The sequence below is a fragment of the Pyrgilauda ruficollis genome, unplaced genomic scaffold, assembly GCF_017590135.1.
Source record: "Pyrgilauda ruficollis isolate IOZ18807 unplaced genomic scaffold, ASM1759013v1 scaffold8, whole genome shotgun sequence".
Lineage (NCBI taxonomy): Eukaryota > Metazoa > Chordata > Aves > Passeriformes > Passeridae > Pyrgilauda > Pyrgilauda ruficollis.
In genome coordinates, this window is record NW_024529932.1 from 7,386,497 (window position 1) to 7,403,678 (window position 17,182).

Below are 17,182 nucleotides of genomic sequence, written 5' to 3' on the forward strand. Positions count from 1 at the left end.
CTCCTGCAGCCCATCCCCGCCACCTCCCACCACTTGCTGCATCAGCCTGGGAGCCAGCATCTCACACGAGCAAGGAAATGTGCCCTTTTCTAGATCCCCTCCTAAGATCCAGACAGGCAGAAAATCGTAACGTAAAATAAAATCTTTTCCAATGTACTTCACATCCTTTCTTCAAGAAAATATCTGAGGAACTGCCTGGCTCTAGATACTATAGCCCAGAAGCTCCAACACCAGAGAATATAATGTGAGGCAAAGAAAATCAGAGATGCCTGAACTGACACATAGGCAAGGAATTAATCTAGCTGAAGACCTATGGGAGCAGGACAAGTGCAATCAGTTTTCAACTACATCCATTACCTCCCATCCCAACACCAGCACAGTGCGGATACCACAACAGCTCTATCCATGCCAGAGACCACAGCACTCATTCTGCACTAAGATGAGCATGTAACAACAGTATAATTTGAAATACCTTTTAACTATTATTTCTCTAACTAAAGAAAAAAATGAAAACAAGATGCCAGCATTTACATTTCAATGAGATGCTCGCGCTTGATAAAAGACTTAAGCTAAAATTACATTCCAATTCTCTGATCTTTTTCCACTAGAAGAATTTAATGTTTCTCATACCACTATTTACCAGTTAGTCTCTTTTCAATTTACCCAGTAAATATTCCATTATAACCATCTTGGTTTTAATCACTAGCAGCTATTCTATATTATATCATTAAATGTTTTAGAAGAGTATTGTTGGTTGAAAGTGCTTCAAAAGTGTTCACAGGAAAAATAAAATATGAATGTTATTTTTCCAAGCGCAAAAGAAGATTAGCAATAACAAAGAAATTTCAAGATGGATTATCTTCAATGACCCACGGAAAAATTAATCTGCACTAAAAAGAATAAAATACTTCTTGAAAATGTGGAGAAGTCAAAGTAATTTATGTTTTAAATTTCCCATGTTAAAAAGAGATTGTGAAAGTAGAGCCACAAGAACAAAACTCGTTAATGAAAACATAACATTTTCTTGGCTTACAGTACATGCTGATCTTACAATCAAAGAGAGAAAAATTACCTGCAGATGTGGTACATAAAATTTTCTCTTTCTTTTAAGGCTTTCCTTGTTAAGATAATTATAATACTTGAACTAGCAAGGAGCAGAAATTTGACTCAAGTTCACTCAGTCAAAACATAGATCCTTCAACTCCCACACCGCCCTTTCCACACCTAAGGAACTATGGGAGGCCATCCAAATTACTTGTGCTAACATTCAGCAATAAATTGTCCATAAACTAGAAACTGCCTTAATTTGCATTTGCACACTGCATTTTCAATTTATATCATGTCATTCACCTCCTCCATAACATTATCACATTTTCTTCTCACATTCTTCTCTATGCTAAAATAAAGTCTCTCTTGTAGGCCAAAGGAGTATTTGCTAAAATATCTTTATTCTCCACTGCTGTCCTCTTATTATGTCCCCTGTTGTATTTATTCTTCAATCCCATACCCACCTCTTCAATACAACATGAACATATGAGTTAAACCACTGGAAAAAGTAACTAGTTGTGGCAGATTTTACATCTCTCCATCTCTTCAGAACTAAAAAGGATGCCTTTTGAAAGGTACACTTATGCAAAATTCAATTTTTGCATTCAATACAGAAGTGACTGAGTAAAACAACACGGCTGTAATATCCAGGGAAGTCAGAGCAGATGACCACTTCCTATAAAATGCAACTACTATAGCACCAAAAACTTGTAGAAAAATAAACCACATATTAGTAGAATAGTCAATATTCAAAACTGTGGTAGTGAGCAACACACTAACATATATTCAAATATGACTGCAAAAGAGGTGGTATAAGTTTTTATGAAAAGTGAAGTTAAGAGAGAGAGGAACTTGCAGACAGTATCCTGTGGGCTCCCCAGGGGTCAGGTTCTAAAGATGCCTCATGGATTTGTCACACCGTACAAAACTACTGCCTTTCAGCTCAGGTTTCTCACCTTATTCTCCTTTCTCCCTTCAATTCCCTCTTGAAATTGGTCCCAATAGCTTCTGTGACAGCTGCTTACAAAGCTTTCCTTCACAATGTGCCTCCACCTTCAAACGCTGTTTCTAAACTGATGTAAGAGCTGCATGTGCTAGAAACTCCCACTCAGAATGTGTTCCAAAGCTGGAGGTGAGTATTTCTTTTCAATCCACTGGTCAACATACACACAAAATTTTAACTTTAGTTTGCAATTATGCTTCCCATCTGCGTGTCAAGTAAGTCTCGAATTTGAACCTGAAGTGGAAACCTCAAGAAACAGGACATGAAAAAACACAGTGAAGACCTGTCTTGCAAATACAGTACTCATCTGTGAGCCAGGACATGTAAACCATCACAGAACTCCTTGGAAGTTGCTCTCTTCCCATGCTCAATCTCACACAAAGCTGCCATCACAGGAAATGACAGCAACAGTTCACACTGAGTTCTTTAGCAGAAATGATGTGATTCTAGGTCAGCAGGCTATTCTCAAAATACGCAATCTGATGAATTACCCATTCCTGCAAGCCCACAGTGAGTTCCTGTAGTTGGAATATAACAGAATCAGCAGAACATGTGCTTATTGCTTTACAAGCATGTAAATAGCTGTGGCTGAACTACATTTTGGTATTCAGTACACCTCAATGCAAACAAGTCTCAGATGCAGCTGCCAATACACATTTTAGTATTACCAGCTTGTTGTTCTCTTGCCTTCCATTAAAACAAAAGAAACTTGGAACTAACACTGGGATTTGTGACCTCACCACACGGACCCCGGCTTTGCATTAGTGCAATGTGAAGTAGCCAAATGCAAGAATATCACCGTCAAGTACAGACACCAAACTCAGACTAGAATTGTATGTATTTACAACAGAGGAATAGTGACTGCAAAAACAGTATTTTTCCCAGAAGTAAGAGGTACCTGTATTACATGTATATGCATACAGACCTGGGGACAAAGAAACACACACTGTCATTTTATGCTCTGTAAGGTATGGTCTCCGTTGCAAAGCTGCTGGAAAGCTGCTACCACACAGCTGGTGTTTTGTAACTCTCCCACTCTGACTCAGGTAAGAGTCAACAAAAATAAAACGTCAACTAATATTAATTTTGCTCAATGTGGACATTATGGAAACAAGAAAGGCAATTCCAGCAACTCCAGTTTAATATGAACAGTGTCAGTACTAACTACTCTTTTACATGTGTATTGTCTTGTGTTCCCTTCCCGGAGAACTCACAGTAAGATCTGCATTGCACAAGTACCTCAAACACACTCCTCTTCTACTCTGCTAGCAGGTAAACTAATTTCAAAAACCACAATACTAGTGGTTTCATGGCTTGACATTGGCTTTTTTCTCCAGTGGCCCACATGCACAGCCTCTCTGCAAAAAGCATTGTCAATATTACCACAGAAAAATACCATGAAAGACAGTTTTAAAAAATGCTTTGTGGTCTTGGTCACACAGGGTACAAATCTGAGGGAAACTACACTGCCATTTAGTTCCTCAAAAAGCTACATGTGTCATTTTGTTTTCCCACTCAAGGTCACCCACCTATGTTTTTCAGAGGGATTTACTAATGCATATCATTTTCTTCAGGCATGTTTACCAGGCATCTCTCTTTGCAAGCACAACCCCGTTACTTCACAGAGGTCCACACAGAACATATGGGTCATAAGGAGCAGGCAAAGCAGTTTATCTTGATACACTGAGCATCAGCTAGATGAAGATTTCTAGCAAGAGGAACAAACACACATTTAGCTCAGGTAAAGGAGGGAAAACACTCTGAATTGAAATACATGGAAAACTACCACAGGAATAGTGTGGTAACGAAGAATGAGAAGACCTCTAAGATTACCCCACCAGGCTAGCCCAAAGACATTTATACTTAATTTGTTTTTTACTGAAATAAAGCTAGAGGCTGCAGTCTTAATTGGTTTAATTTCCTTTCACTCATTCAAAGTAATGCTCATTTCAGAGAATTTTATCCCCAGAGGATGCAGCTGCTGCTTTATCCAAAATGAGGAGCAGAGAGACCAGGCTGCAGAAAGTGAAAGACTCCATCCCAAATGGGATACCAACAGTACAACTCCTCACAGCTGGGATAAACCACAGCCTCATGGAAACATGGAGTATCTGCTCCATGCAACTAAGCAGAATTCCTAGCTTCTGGTCAATCAGCAGGTGGCTATTCCAAAACAGCATGCACATTTTTCCTTTTTAAAATAGCCATTAAATTACGATCTGCAGAATGTCAGTGACAATGTAATTAATTACTCCAGGACTCACTTTGGTTAATAGCTGATGAATCATCACCCACAAAGTTTATTTTCAAATTACCAAATGATTCCATCTGAAAATTACACAGCTCAGCCACAAATTTAGGAATATGCCTCAAAATATTGTTTAAAATGTGCATGGGTAGTTTGTTAAGCAATGCTTACAGTAGCAAATGTCTGTATCAGAGAAGCCACTCTACAATAAAGAATAATTCTCAAAATTTTAACTTTGCTGACAGATAGTCAGAAGATTCCAGATACATACTGAATAGTTGGTCTGCATTATTGCTATTTCAGGAAGCAGCATTCCTTTAAAAATTAGTGTTATGTAATTTCTAGTAGTATTTCACAATTTTAGCATTCAACTTGTAGAACACTTATCCAAAATTATGTCATAGTTATAAATATTTCCAATGGCATCACTCAGCAACCGTTCAGGACTAATGATTTTAAAGGAAACAGTGACATTTTAATAGTTTACAAATCCTATGGATTTAGAGAATACTGGTCAAAACTTGGCAGATTTAATGCAGAGTATTTTGCTCATTCATCCTTATCTATGAAACTGCTGCAATATATTAAACAAGGCTATAAATCCGTGAAAATGAACAATTAAAACTGAGGGTATTAGTGCAGGCTTGAGTAACCTACTAGAAGTATTAAATTAGTAATTAGTAAGATTTTAGTGAAATATTTCAAGTCGTACTAGTCATACTCTAATACTTCTTGACCAATGCAAGACCACGCATCTCTCTCAGTTATTTCAGGTCTACTCAAGTGAGAGATAAAGCACACACCTCATTTCAGCCTGAATTCACACCAGATGCTGAAACCTGAGCATGCAAATAATAGGCCAGCCTGCTCAGAGCACTCTGTACAGAGTGAATCATCAATAACCTGAAAAGATTACAGAATCACGGAATTTCCTGAGTTGGAAGGGACCCTCAAGGATCAGAGTCCAACTCCTGGCCCTGCAAAGGACCATGCCCAAGAGTCACATCACATGTCTCAAGAGTGCTCTCCAAATGCTCCTTGAGCTCTGTCAGGCTGATGCTGTGACCGCTTCCCTGGGGAGCCTGTTCCAGTGCCCAAACACCCTCTGAGTGAAGAACCTTACCCCAGTAACAAACCTAAACCTCACCCTGAGGCAGATTCAGGCCATTCACTGGTTGCCACAGACAAGAGATCAGTGTCTGCCCCTTCCTTCCCCTCACAAGGAAGCTGCAGATGCAATGGGGTCTCCTCTCAGTCTCCTCCAAGATGAACACATCCAGTGATTTCAACCACTCCTCATATGACTCAACCTCTCCTCAAGGCCCTTCACCTTCATTGCCCTCCTTTGGATACTCTCCCACAGTTTAATGTCTTTTTTATGTGGTGGCACCCAGAACTGCCCCAGCACTGCAGGTGAGGCTGCCCCAGAGCAGAGCAGAGCAGGACAATCCCCTCCCCTGCCCGGCTGGCCGTGCTGTGCCTGATGCCCCCAGGACAGGGCTGGCCCTCCTGGCTGCCAGGGCACTGCTGGCTCATGTTCAACTTGTCACAGACCAGGACCCCCAGTCCCTCTCTGCAGCACTGTTCTCCAGCATCTCATTCCTCAGTCTGTCTGTACATCCAGGGTTGCCCAATCCCAGGTACAGAATCCAGAACTTTCCCTTGTGGAACACTATTGCCCAGCCCTCTGACTTGTTGAGGTCTCTCTACATGGCCTCTCTGCCTTGGAGAGATTCAGCAGCTCCTTCCAGTTTTGCACCATCTGGGATGCACGCTTAGTATACCTTCCAGTCCAGGTTCAAAACTCATATTGTTACACACAAGTTTCAAAGTACTTCTATGAAGTCAGCCACAGAAACACGCTGCCAAACAGCCTCCTGTCCTTAGGGCAGTAAATGATGTGGGTACTTCAGCAAGTCCCACAGAGTCAAGGCAACTTGTGAGGCTGCTTCAGGCAGCACATGGAATTAAGGGGATTAACTCATGGCTTCAGTAGCTGAAACAAAGAGGTGGCACTGCCTAGTTCAGAACTGTGCTACAGCAGCTACATCCCTTGATCTAGATGGCAAGCAGTACATTTCAGCCAGCTGGAAAAGCCACTGACTTGTGAACAAGTACCTTCAGACCTGGGAAAGCCCTTCCTGGCTCAAATCAGGCTCCTTTCAAATATCTTTTATATAAATGTTCAAAGCGGGTTTCCTACTCATCTACCATCTTTCTACACCTCATTCCTACTTACAAGAGTAACAAATGCCAAGAGGATGGATTGTGGGCATCAAAACTACCATTGTTCACTGTGGTTCAAAAGCACCCCAACGTGTTACATTTTCCACAGAAACAAAGCCCAGCACATCAGAATTATGTACTCCATCACCTATGACACAGGAAGCTAGTATCTGTGACAGGGGCAGATATATAAAACAAAATTCATAAATATTCATAAAAACTCCATCTTTTTATCCAGGTTTTCAACATCATTAAAGTATTTAGGATGAGAGTCTTGAACAGGTATCCTTTAAGGGCTATATAGCAGCCATTTATTTCAAATGCACCATTTACCAGTAATTCTGAGACTTCCACTTGTAGATTTTTTTAATTAACCCAAGCATCACAGGGATTAGCACAAATACCTGGAGTGCTGTCTTATAGGTATGAGAAACCTAAAAACTCAGAGGGATTTTTTCATAAACTACAGAAGTTCTTAGTAAGCTGGTAAAAATGCAATTGAAATAGAAATCTTCAGAGGGAAATTTGAAGATGGATGTGGAGCCAACTGAGGAGTGCTAAAGCAGCTAACCTGAGAAAGCAGTGAAGAAAGTCTAAACCAATGACTAATCTACAGAGCTGGAGTTTATGCAGGTAATGGGTATTTACAAGAGACTGCCTGAAAAGCCTCTATTGCACAGTTTAATCTAGCAAGCAAGTCATAAGTGCTCTACACAAAAATAGTAGAGCCAGGAGAAGGAACTTTTTTGCAAATCCAAAAAGTAGAAGTTGTTCAAGAAGACAAGTAAATGGGTTTGCTCTGTCCTTTTTGTAGCTCACCGAAGGAGTCCTGACTAACAGGACTTTTAAAAACTACATAGAACGTAAAACTGGACATCATAAACATACTTAAAAAAAAAAGTCTTAGTTGTACTGAAGTTACTGAAATTGCTTTGAAAGAAAATGTGATTTCTTTCAAACTTTCTATGCACTTCATAGAATGTCTTCTGTGATGAATGCTCTGCATAAAGAGGCTTGATGTACCATCAGCAGGTTTCATCTCCATTCATGGGTGATAACTTTTCCTAACATTGGAATCTTGAAGCCCTTAGGCTAATATATAAATGCAGGCCTAGTTCACTTGTATGCAAATATTTTGTTCTTCATATAAATTATTACTTGCTGTAATTCAACCAGAAATACATAAGCACTCTGTTACTGGGCTGAGAACCTAAAGCACTTACATTCTTTAGGAAGGAGACTTTATGGTATGTAATGTATCACAGTACTGACTTTTATTTAACTTACAAATAAGTAACTTCTCTATTTTCTCTGCCAGACTGCTCACTTTGCAACATGTCTCCAAGGAATAATGCTCTCTTCAGAGCCAGCAGGCTGCCCAGAGCAGCTTTCTTCTCTTGGACACAACACACCGCTACAGCAGGAGCAAAGCAGGCTACCTCTAAGGGAAATGCCACTGCCAGAGCCAGCCAGCTTGTTTCCTTGCTTCTTCCATCCTTTGGGGATTTTTTACCTTGCTGCCCCTGAAAAGCTTCAAGGAGACAAAATCAACTGCTTAAAATATATTAATATGAAAACATAAGAATAATAGCTAGTAAGAGATGGTGAGAAGAACTAGATGTTTCATGTCAAAAAAAGCAGTATATAAACATAAGAGTGGTGAAAAGTTCTCTCATAACACCTAACAGGAGGAAAGAAATCCCATTCAGAGAGAAAAGACAATGTAAGAGAAGCAATCTAGATAAATCACAACTCTGAAAATTAATCTTGATTTCCGTGAAGTGTATCAGGCTTTCTTCTCAACATCACAGAAGAAAATTCCAGGGGACTATGTCCTCATTTTGGTGCACATTATATGACGTTTCCTTGATCTATGTCATACGCAAAGTCCACCTTACAAGGAGCTACCACCCTCAGTTTCTTGGTACAGACTCACCCATCATCACTATTTAGGAAGATTTATCTTTGTCTCATTCTTTCCTGCTTTTATCAATATGTACATATCCAGGCCATGATATGCCAGTTTACAGTGTTGTTTCATGTGTTGGAGAAGTTAAGAAATTTTCACTGTAAGTAATAATAATAATGGATTGCAAGGCAAGCCAGATAGCTCAGACAGAATCACAGCATATAAAATAATTTCCTTCCATAGCCACAATATTCAAACAGCATGCTCTTCAAGAGCCAGACTAACTCCAAGGAATCTGCAAGTACTATTCAAGGCAGCCCCCTGTATGCTTTTGCTTGTTCCAGTGTTCCAAGCAACGATTGTTGAATACACCTGAGAAGTTTTAGGAGTCCATAAAAAAGGGATGGAGAAGCAGGGAGTAAGCTAGAGCAATCCTAAGAACTCAGTAATGTAGTATTTTCCACACTAAAACAGAAAATTCAAGAGCAGAAGAAAAGTCTGACTATGCAATATGTTTGACAAGTTGACTAAAATTAAAAGTATAAACAAAACCAATAAAAAATATCATGGGTTTAACCTTAGTTCTCAAAATAAATAACGATAGAAGTTGAACAAGTATAGCCTTTGAATTGCCAAATGCAAAAAGCAATTTCATAAAATTAGCATTAGAAACAAAGTTTGTAACCAGGGAGTACTTACAGTCTTTGCAACATCAATACTGCTAATACTGTTAAATGCACTTTAAAAGAATAATTTCCATAATGTTAACACAACAGCTAAATACTGCCTATCTGCTAATGGCTCTATGCATATAGCTGACCTTCTTTTTATGCATAAGAACACTGTACTTATCTAAATAAGTCCCATGAGTTAGACCACCAGCTAAAAATCCTGACATATCAAAGTAATATTCATAAATAGAGCAGCCAGTAACTATCTCTTAAAAAAATGAGCTAGGAAGCTCACAACAAAATTGCAATATCTGCCAAGGTCTTTCAACTTATTCAAGGTTTCTCCTTTTATACAGCAATGCAGAAAACAGATTTTTCTTTCATATGTGTTATCACAAAATGACAGAGACTAAGTACACATGCAGCCAAGGGACACACACCAAGAAAGGGAAAGAGTGAAATTGAGCCACAAGTCACACTGTTAGGAGGATTAACACTGGATGTGTCACACTTCACACCATAACCTCTTCTACAGTTAGGCTGGGTACCATGTACATTCAACAAAAACAAACTGTTCTACAAAAATCCCCCAAATCCCCTTCGAGTCCATCATCAGTTTAAATAACACCTGCTGTTTTAGGCCCGTTCCTTTCCCTTGGTACAAAGATGGATGAGCCGACCCCACTTGTAACAAAAGGTCAGGGCTCTACAGCAGAGCCAGCCTAACACTTCCCCTCGCTCCTTCTTCCATTGGACGGACTAGGGTAGAGACAAGGATGAGGAAGCAATGGCGTCTCTAACAACAGCAATTCAAAAACTGAACTAAACCTAATGTTTCCATTTACAAAAAATGTCCTGGAGCTCAATAATCACTGCAGGACTGCTTTGGAACTGCTTTTAGGATGAGAAGCCTAAAACAGGAATAGTGAAATTGCACAATCAATTATACACATTAAAAGCATAAATGCAAACTGAATTCAATCTTTGTGGGCATATTCATAAACCCCAAATAAGATAACCACATGCCAGTGTTTGCAAAGGACTCCTATATTTTTTAGCACACAGAACAGATTTTCTAAAAAATGCTCCTAACTAATGCAGCTGAGTATACACTCTCTGTTCATACTTGAGACTCTGCAGCATTTCCTGCTACTAATTAATGCAGCAAACTGGTTCCTGAGTCCTTCCTAGAAGGACACTGCAACACACAGCACCAGGAAAACTGCATTCACACTGCTCAGTGCTTCTCACATCCCAGATTACTAATGCTTTAAATATTAACTGATCCATCTTAATGGAGTAATAACCACTTCAGAACATCTATCCAAGAAATAAAGAAATGGAAAAAAGACATAAAAGCTGTGGCACATTATCAATTTTGTCTTAACACTCAGAAAAAGAGGTGCTGACTTATGTCAAATAAAAAATGCACAACACCCAAGTCTTTTAATGTAATTTCTACTATGTTGCATTTCTATAACAAAACCTTAAAAGTTAATTTGGTTAGTGACAGAAACCTTTATTCTCTTATTCTTACTAAAACCAGAATCCTTACATTTAAAGCATTCCACAATTTATCAGTAATTTTCACAGTATCATATGGTAATAAACCCACACTACTGCATGCATTGATCAAGTTAAGCAGAGTATGCTCTGCATTTTGACTTTCTAAAAACCATGTATTTCACTACTATAGGCATTTCTGCAGGAGTTTATTTAAATATAATTTAAGTTTTTAATGACACAGATCTTGAAACTTTCCATTTTTTTTTTTTATTCTCAGCTGCTTAGAAGAGAAACTTAGTATTTTCTTATTATGCCCTCATGTACCAGACCTTTTAGGTGGTACAAGGTCTTCTGCACTTGTACACCAAACATGAACTACTAACCCTTACAGCAGTTATTCCACATTGTATCACGGAAAATAATGACTGAGTTACCTGAACATAAACTAACGTATAAATGTTTAATGCTGGAAAACTCTTGAAAGGTTAGCCACTGAGGTTACAAATTACTTTCTAAATCACTTATACTTTTCATAAAATTTCTTCTGTTCTTTCTTTTACCTCAAACCTTCACCTTTTACTACTTCCTGAAAAAAACCTTGCAACATATTAAAAACAGCATGAAATTGTTTGTGTATTTCAGCATGCAAAATTGTAGAAGCAATAAGAAAGCTGTAACACGATCATTCTTTAAATAAGGCACAGATGTTTTACTCTGCTTTGCTTTTAAAACACAAAGTTCTTTTCTACACAAAACTGAAATTTATTAATAAATATAAGCTACTGGCGGGCAGTGGCCAGAACCATTCAGGCTGAGGATAATAGGAACAGAAAGTTAACTCTGTTTCCACAGTTCTCAGATGAAACTGCAACCTGTGTCAGACTCCTCACAGTGGGGAGGAGAGTGCAGGCAGCAGTCAGATCACTGTGCAACTGCTCATCTTTGACAATGACAGCTGATAAAACCAGCTCATACTTCACTACATACCAAAGGAAAGATGCTGCTTATTAATGCAGCTAGTAGGATGATCAGCTTAAAGGTCATGGTAAGTGCCCTGTGTTGTTAAGTAATAGCCCAGAAAAAGAAAGATTTAAAATACCAACTGGAAAAATAAATACTTCGCTTAACAGGAAGCTGCCCTTGAATGCATCTAAGTTCAGAAGAAAACCTTGCCAAACCAGATGGTTATTTTGCTTGTATCTTTTTACTACAGAAATACAGTTGCTAGATAGCAATGGATATATCAAAAAAAAATAAAATCCCAATATGCATATACCAAATCTGCTTTACAGAAATTACAAAAAAAAAAAAAAAAAAAAAAAAAAAAAAAAAAAAAAAAAAAAAAAAAAAGAAAAACACAAAAAAAAAATCCACAACAAAACTTCCCCTTCCTATAACACTGTATTTAAAGATTAAAAGAAAGAAATATTTCTCAGAATACCAAGGACAAAGAAATCGCAATTATAAAGCTACTTGCCAAGGAAATGAAAGATTTACATGAATACTTTCCATAAACCTTTATAGCCATGCCTTACAAGAAACATGTGCACTTCCTCTCTCTCTTTGATACCGACTCAATTCTAATAGGAATGGTCCTGTTGAAAGTAAAAGTTATTGTTTGAAGGTTACATTCTTGTAAAGATCATTCTGCTATGATTTCTGTTGGGAAGTGGCTCATTGTGTATTGCAATTCAGTTCCCAGTGCTATAAACCGTGGTTCAGCATCAAAATTATGACTGAAAGAGGCAGCTATTTAGAGAGGTACGAGCAAATTAGGAAGGGATAAGAATTAAAACTGTCAAAATTTCCTAGGTTTTCGAGTCACATTATTCATAAATTAAAGTGAATACAAGGATATTCGTTATGCAGGTAAAACTATGCTAACAGCATAAAACGATAAAAGCTCAGTCACACCACTGATCTTTTGGGAGTATTTATGACCTCTGATACATATGCACAACACGTCTGACTTCAAACGAGTATTCTGCTAAGAGCAGAATTTCCTCTTTTCCTCTCCTCCTTCCCTGGAGCAAGTCCAATAAAAAATTATTAAGATTCATGAGCCTTACTATAAAGCACACTTACCGGTGCTGGATTATCTTTAGTTTCCACACCAAAAACATCCCGTTGTTTCACTGTCAGCAAATCTAGACCTTCAGTATTGTCCTCATCATCATCATCATCGTCATCATCTTCAAAGAACTGCATGGAGTCTGACTTGGGTCCCCTGTTAGGTACAAGAACTTCTTTTTCCTCCTCAGACACCTCTTTGGATTCATCCTCAGACTCACCACTATCCTCAGCATTTCCACTGGAAACAGAACATTCCTCAGCTTCTTTTCTTCTCTGCTTCTCCTTTGTTTTGATAACTGAAGTTTTTGCACTGAAATTAGTTCCACGTTTCTCCACTGTTTCCTCATTTACCAAGGTGAGGGCATTCTCATTTTGCTCTGTCTCCTCCAGGTGGTCTGTCCCATTGGCTACCTCATTCGCACACAGCTGCTTCCGAACTCTTTGAAGGAATCTCACACGAGGTGCCATTGCAAGACCAAGAGACCTAAAACATGGAATTAAATTTAATAATGAAAATTAATTAAATATAATTTAATAAAATTATTAAATATAATTTAATAATGAAAATAAATTTAAAAGGCAGATACACAAAATTTGACTAAATTAGAAGCCCTCATTGATGGCTCAAGTGATTCAATTTCAATTATCATTCATATTGATACATTTTGATCAACACATTTAGAAAAGTCTAAAATACCAGTGAACACTGGAAGAGGAAGCAAGACGAACTAACTGAGAACACTCAATAACAATTACAAGCCTCCCAGGAAGGAAAGCAAACAAAGAAGCTGGCAAGTTGCAGATAAGAGCCAATTAACTATCTATGATTCGCAGTAAAACATGGTGGAAGAAACACCAATGTAAGCTGGTATTGAAAATACATGGATTTCATGTCAAAGACTGAGATAACACTGATCTGTGAAGCGTCCTTCACTGCTAGAAGTACACCCAGAACATTATCCTCCTGACCTCACAGTGATTGAGATCAGGAGAACAAACATGGTACGGGTGAATGACTAACTGCAGAAAAAGCTAGGGGAGGGACACTTCTCCCTAGAAGGCAATTTCACCTGCTTCTACCTCTCTACAGGAAGGCTTTATCTCCATGGAATATGTAACTAACAGTGCCAGCAAAGCTATTATTTTACCCAGTTATTCATGACAATTCAAATTTATACTAATAAGCATTACATGAAAGGGCAAAAATTGCAGAGAAAGCAAAAATCCTGTCTAGCAGAAATAGTGGAGAGAGCTGCATGGGAACAGATATCCTGACTCCAACAGCCCACCTGATTTCAGTGAACTTTGTAACTGTCCACTGTTATTGCACCTGACCCTGCCAAATACAAATTAAAAAAAAAAAAAAGGCAACTCTTTCAGAGTTCATGAGCCATTTCATTAGGTGAATAAAAAATGTCAAGGGACACTGGTACTGGTGCAATAAACACATAAAGAATCCATGATACAGAACCAAAAGTAGTACCTGGTGCTTGTACATACACTTAACAAAGGAATAAAGGATTTAACCAAATACAGTGGCTATAAATACACACAGGCACTCACACCTGTAAAAGACCAGCCTCTTTCAATTCAAAACATGCACAGCTATACACCACCTCTCCTCTTAATAATGTGCAAGTAGATAGCATAATTTCTTCTTTTCACTACACAGTCTCTGAAAGGAACCCAGGTTACAGCACAGGAGAAATATCTAATCCATACTACCCAGCAGAAATGTCATTATAAACAGCTGATGAAGCACCCAAAAGATACTGCAGATCAGCAAGAGTGCACTGTAGGCTCTGAAGAGCCTTGAACTTTTAATGACAGCCAATGGGAAAGGCTACTCAAAAGGAGTGCCCTGCTTAAACAAACAGCTTAAACAAACAAACAAAAAAAAAATTGTAATCATACCTGTGGTTAAACAGGGCACTTTTGGTACCAGCCACAGGCTGGGTTTGTTCGACACAAACCCAAACAGCAATCCACAATGTTAGGATAAAGAACAAATCTTCCAACAAATACAGTTTATTTTTAATGTAAAAATTTTGGTTTAGTGTTTCTGATAATTCAGCACTGTTCTATGTGCAATTAACAACAATAACAAAGGAAATAGAATTTTATTTAAAATTTTCAAAGGAAGTTTTTATCTAATGTATTTTGCACATTTACTGACAGTGCAGAGGATAACTCAACACCGTTGGGAACTGAAATTGGAGCAACTAGCGATTTTAAACTTGTTTTACTGTTTGACAGCAAACACTAATTACCTTTGCAATGAAATGATGTGTTAAAGTTTGGCCTATTGACTAACTGTAATGGAAATAACCAAACAGCAGATGTAATGCTTCACTGCAGCAGCTGGAAGCCATTCAGACCTGGAAATGGGCCTTAACACCAGGCACAGTAAAACACACATCAAGAGATTGCTGCATTCAGTCTCTTCAGCAAGGAGATCGAAGTTGCAAAAATCAAATCCTTTGGAAGACAAATGCTTTTTTGCTTTTCCAGATTTCACATTATTCTACATAAAGTATTGCTGTCAAGTGTTGAGAAAGCAACGCAAGCAGCAATACTGTATGGCAACTACACAATCAGTGCTCACTTCTCTTTCTCAAGCAGACAGGCACAAGGTACATAAGGTTGAAAATTCTGATTTTATCAGAGTTTTTCTTCTACATCTCCAGTGAGAGCAACAAAGATCAGGAATACACATGCATATAAAAGTCTGACAAGGTGAAAAACTATTCTCTGTTCAGCAAAAGTTACAAAACAGAAAGAGCAGCCCATGATGTGGCCAAGACTTCACATCACAGATTTTTTTTTCATTCAAGTATGAAATTCCACTTGCCAGACTTCTGTACTGCACTGATGTCTTACTTTAATAATTGAATAAAATTAATTGTCAGTTAGTCTTGGCAATTTTTTCTACACTGCTTAGCAAGCCTACCAAAAAAAGACTAGTGCTATCAGAATTCAAATTACTTCCAAAAGAATACAGACCTCAGGCAGAAGGGAGAGAGAAGGTCAAATTTATTTGGTAAGACAGTAATAGTAGATAAGCTTAGAAAAATCGTATTAAATAATCCCCCAAAACTTCTGATTACATAACTTCTCAAAGAAGTCATTGTTTTGTAATGTCTGTTTTGGCTCATTACTGCCTCTTTTTCATAGTATATTCCAAATGGAGAAAAATCTGGGACAATCAGTCTGGACATTCTACTGCTGCTAAAAGTTTCCCCATATTTTAAGATTAGACAGTTTCTTTAGAAACTATTTCTTAATTATTGACCAAATCTATAGTTCAGTCATACTGAAACAACTCAATGTATGAACCAGCCTTTCTTTTCATAAACTATAAAGGGCATTATTAGTTCTCAATAATTCATTAGATGCCACTCAGACCACAATCCTACTATGAATGAAGTTGCAGCTATTTTTTTTCCTGTAGTGGTAGTGCTACCATTTCACACACTCATCTGGAATAAGAAATGTGCAGGGTTTTCTGATAAAGACAGACAAAAAACAGGTAAGTTATTTAGTGAGATTTCATAAATCCTAACAGACAACTAAAAACACACTAAAACCACAGTGTAGTCCTCAGACCATGGTAGCCTTTAAATGGCAACAATTCATCTGACAAACCAAACAATCATCCTGTTTCATATTTTGGTGTGAAATGAATGACTCCTTAAGAGCAAGCTCTTCTAGAAAGACATTTGAACTCAGTTTCTAAAGGCAGTACTGAAACCAAGGGAGTGTTTTGCTGCTATAAATCAAAGTACAGCTGACAGTTCTATTCCTCAGCTGAAATCAAGGTGGCCAGACATCAGCATTCCCTAACACTGATTAGGGAACGCATAGAAGTAACTACACAGATGACCTATAATGCTCACGTACTTTGTTAATTTAGTAACAAGTTCACAAGGACTTTCAGGAAATAAATTAAAAGAGTAAAACTGCAAAGAAATAACACTGTATGACTTTAATGAGAACAACACTTTTGTTTCCAGTGAATAATGAAGATCAAGCGTCAATTAACTTTTTTTATTTAAATGAATTTAAATGAACAGTGTAACAGACTTAAAATACTGTCTCTTCTAAGGTTTGTTAATTATGCTTATACAAAGACCTGGAGTGTGTTTACATTAACATGGTAACTTTACTTTGCCTCCACTGGGATGAGAGAAAAACTTGACATCTCTCAACTCTTTTGAAAGACCAAATCTTAGACACATGAAGCAATATCTATCTTTGCAAAAAACAAATGTAAGACCAGTAAAATCTTAAAATTTTAAGTTTGAAAAATGCTCCTAATTTGCTCCTAGAAGATGACTAGTCCTTTTTAAAACATGAGCCAGCTGTAAAGAACTGCTTCAGAACAATTTTACACAAGTTACTGATTCAGTCTGATATTCACTTAGTACATTTACTAAATATAAGGCATATTCCATTAGTGAACTACTTCAGAATGATATGAACACATAAAAACAGCACAG

At 37.9% G+C, this 17,182-nt stretch overlaps 1 protein-coding gene across 1 annotated transcript in view; it reads right to left on the bottom strand.

Annotated features, from left to right (window-relative positions):
* The window catches only part of DDX10 (DEAD-box helicase 10), a 153,382-nt gene that overhangs the window by 92,957 nt on the left and 43,243 nt on the right, over positions 1–17,182 (bottom strand). The window contains exon 13 of the mRNA XM_041487417.1: positions 12,696–13,167. Coding sequence (XP_041343351.1) covers positions 12,696–13,167 — 472 coding nt within the window. The remainder of the gene's footprint in view (positions 1–12,695; positions 13,168–17,182) is intronic.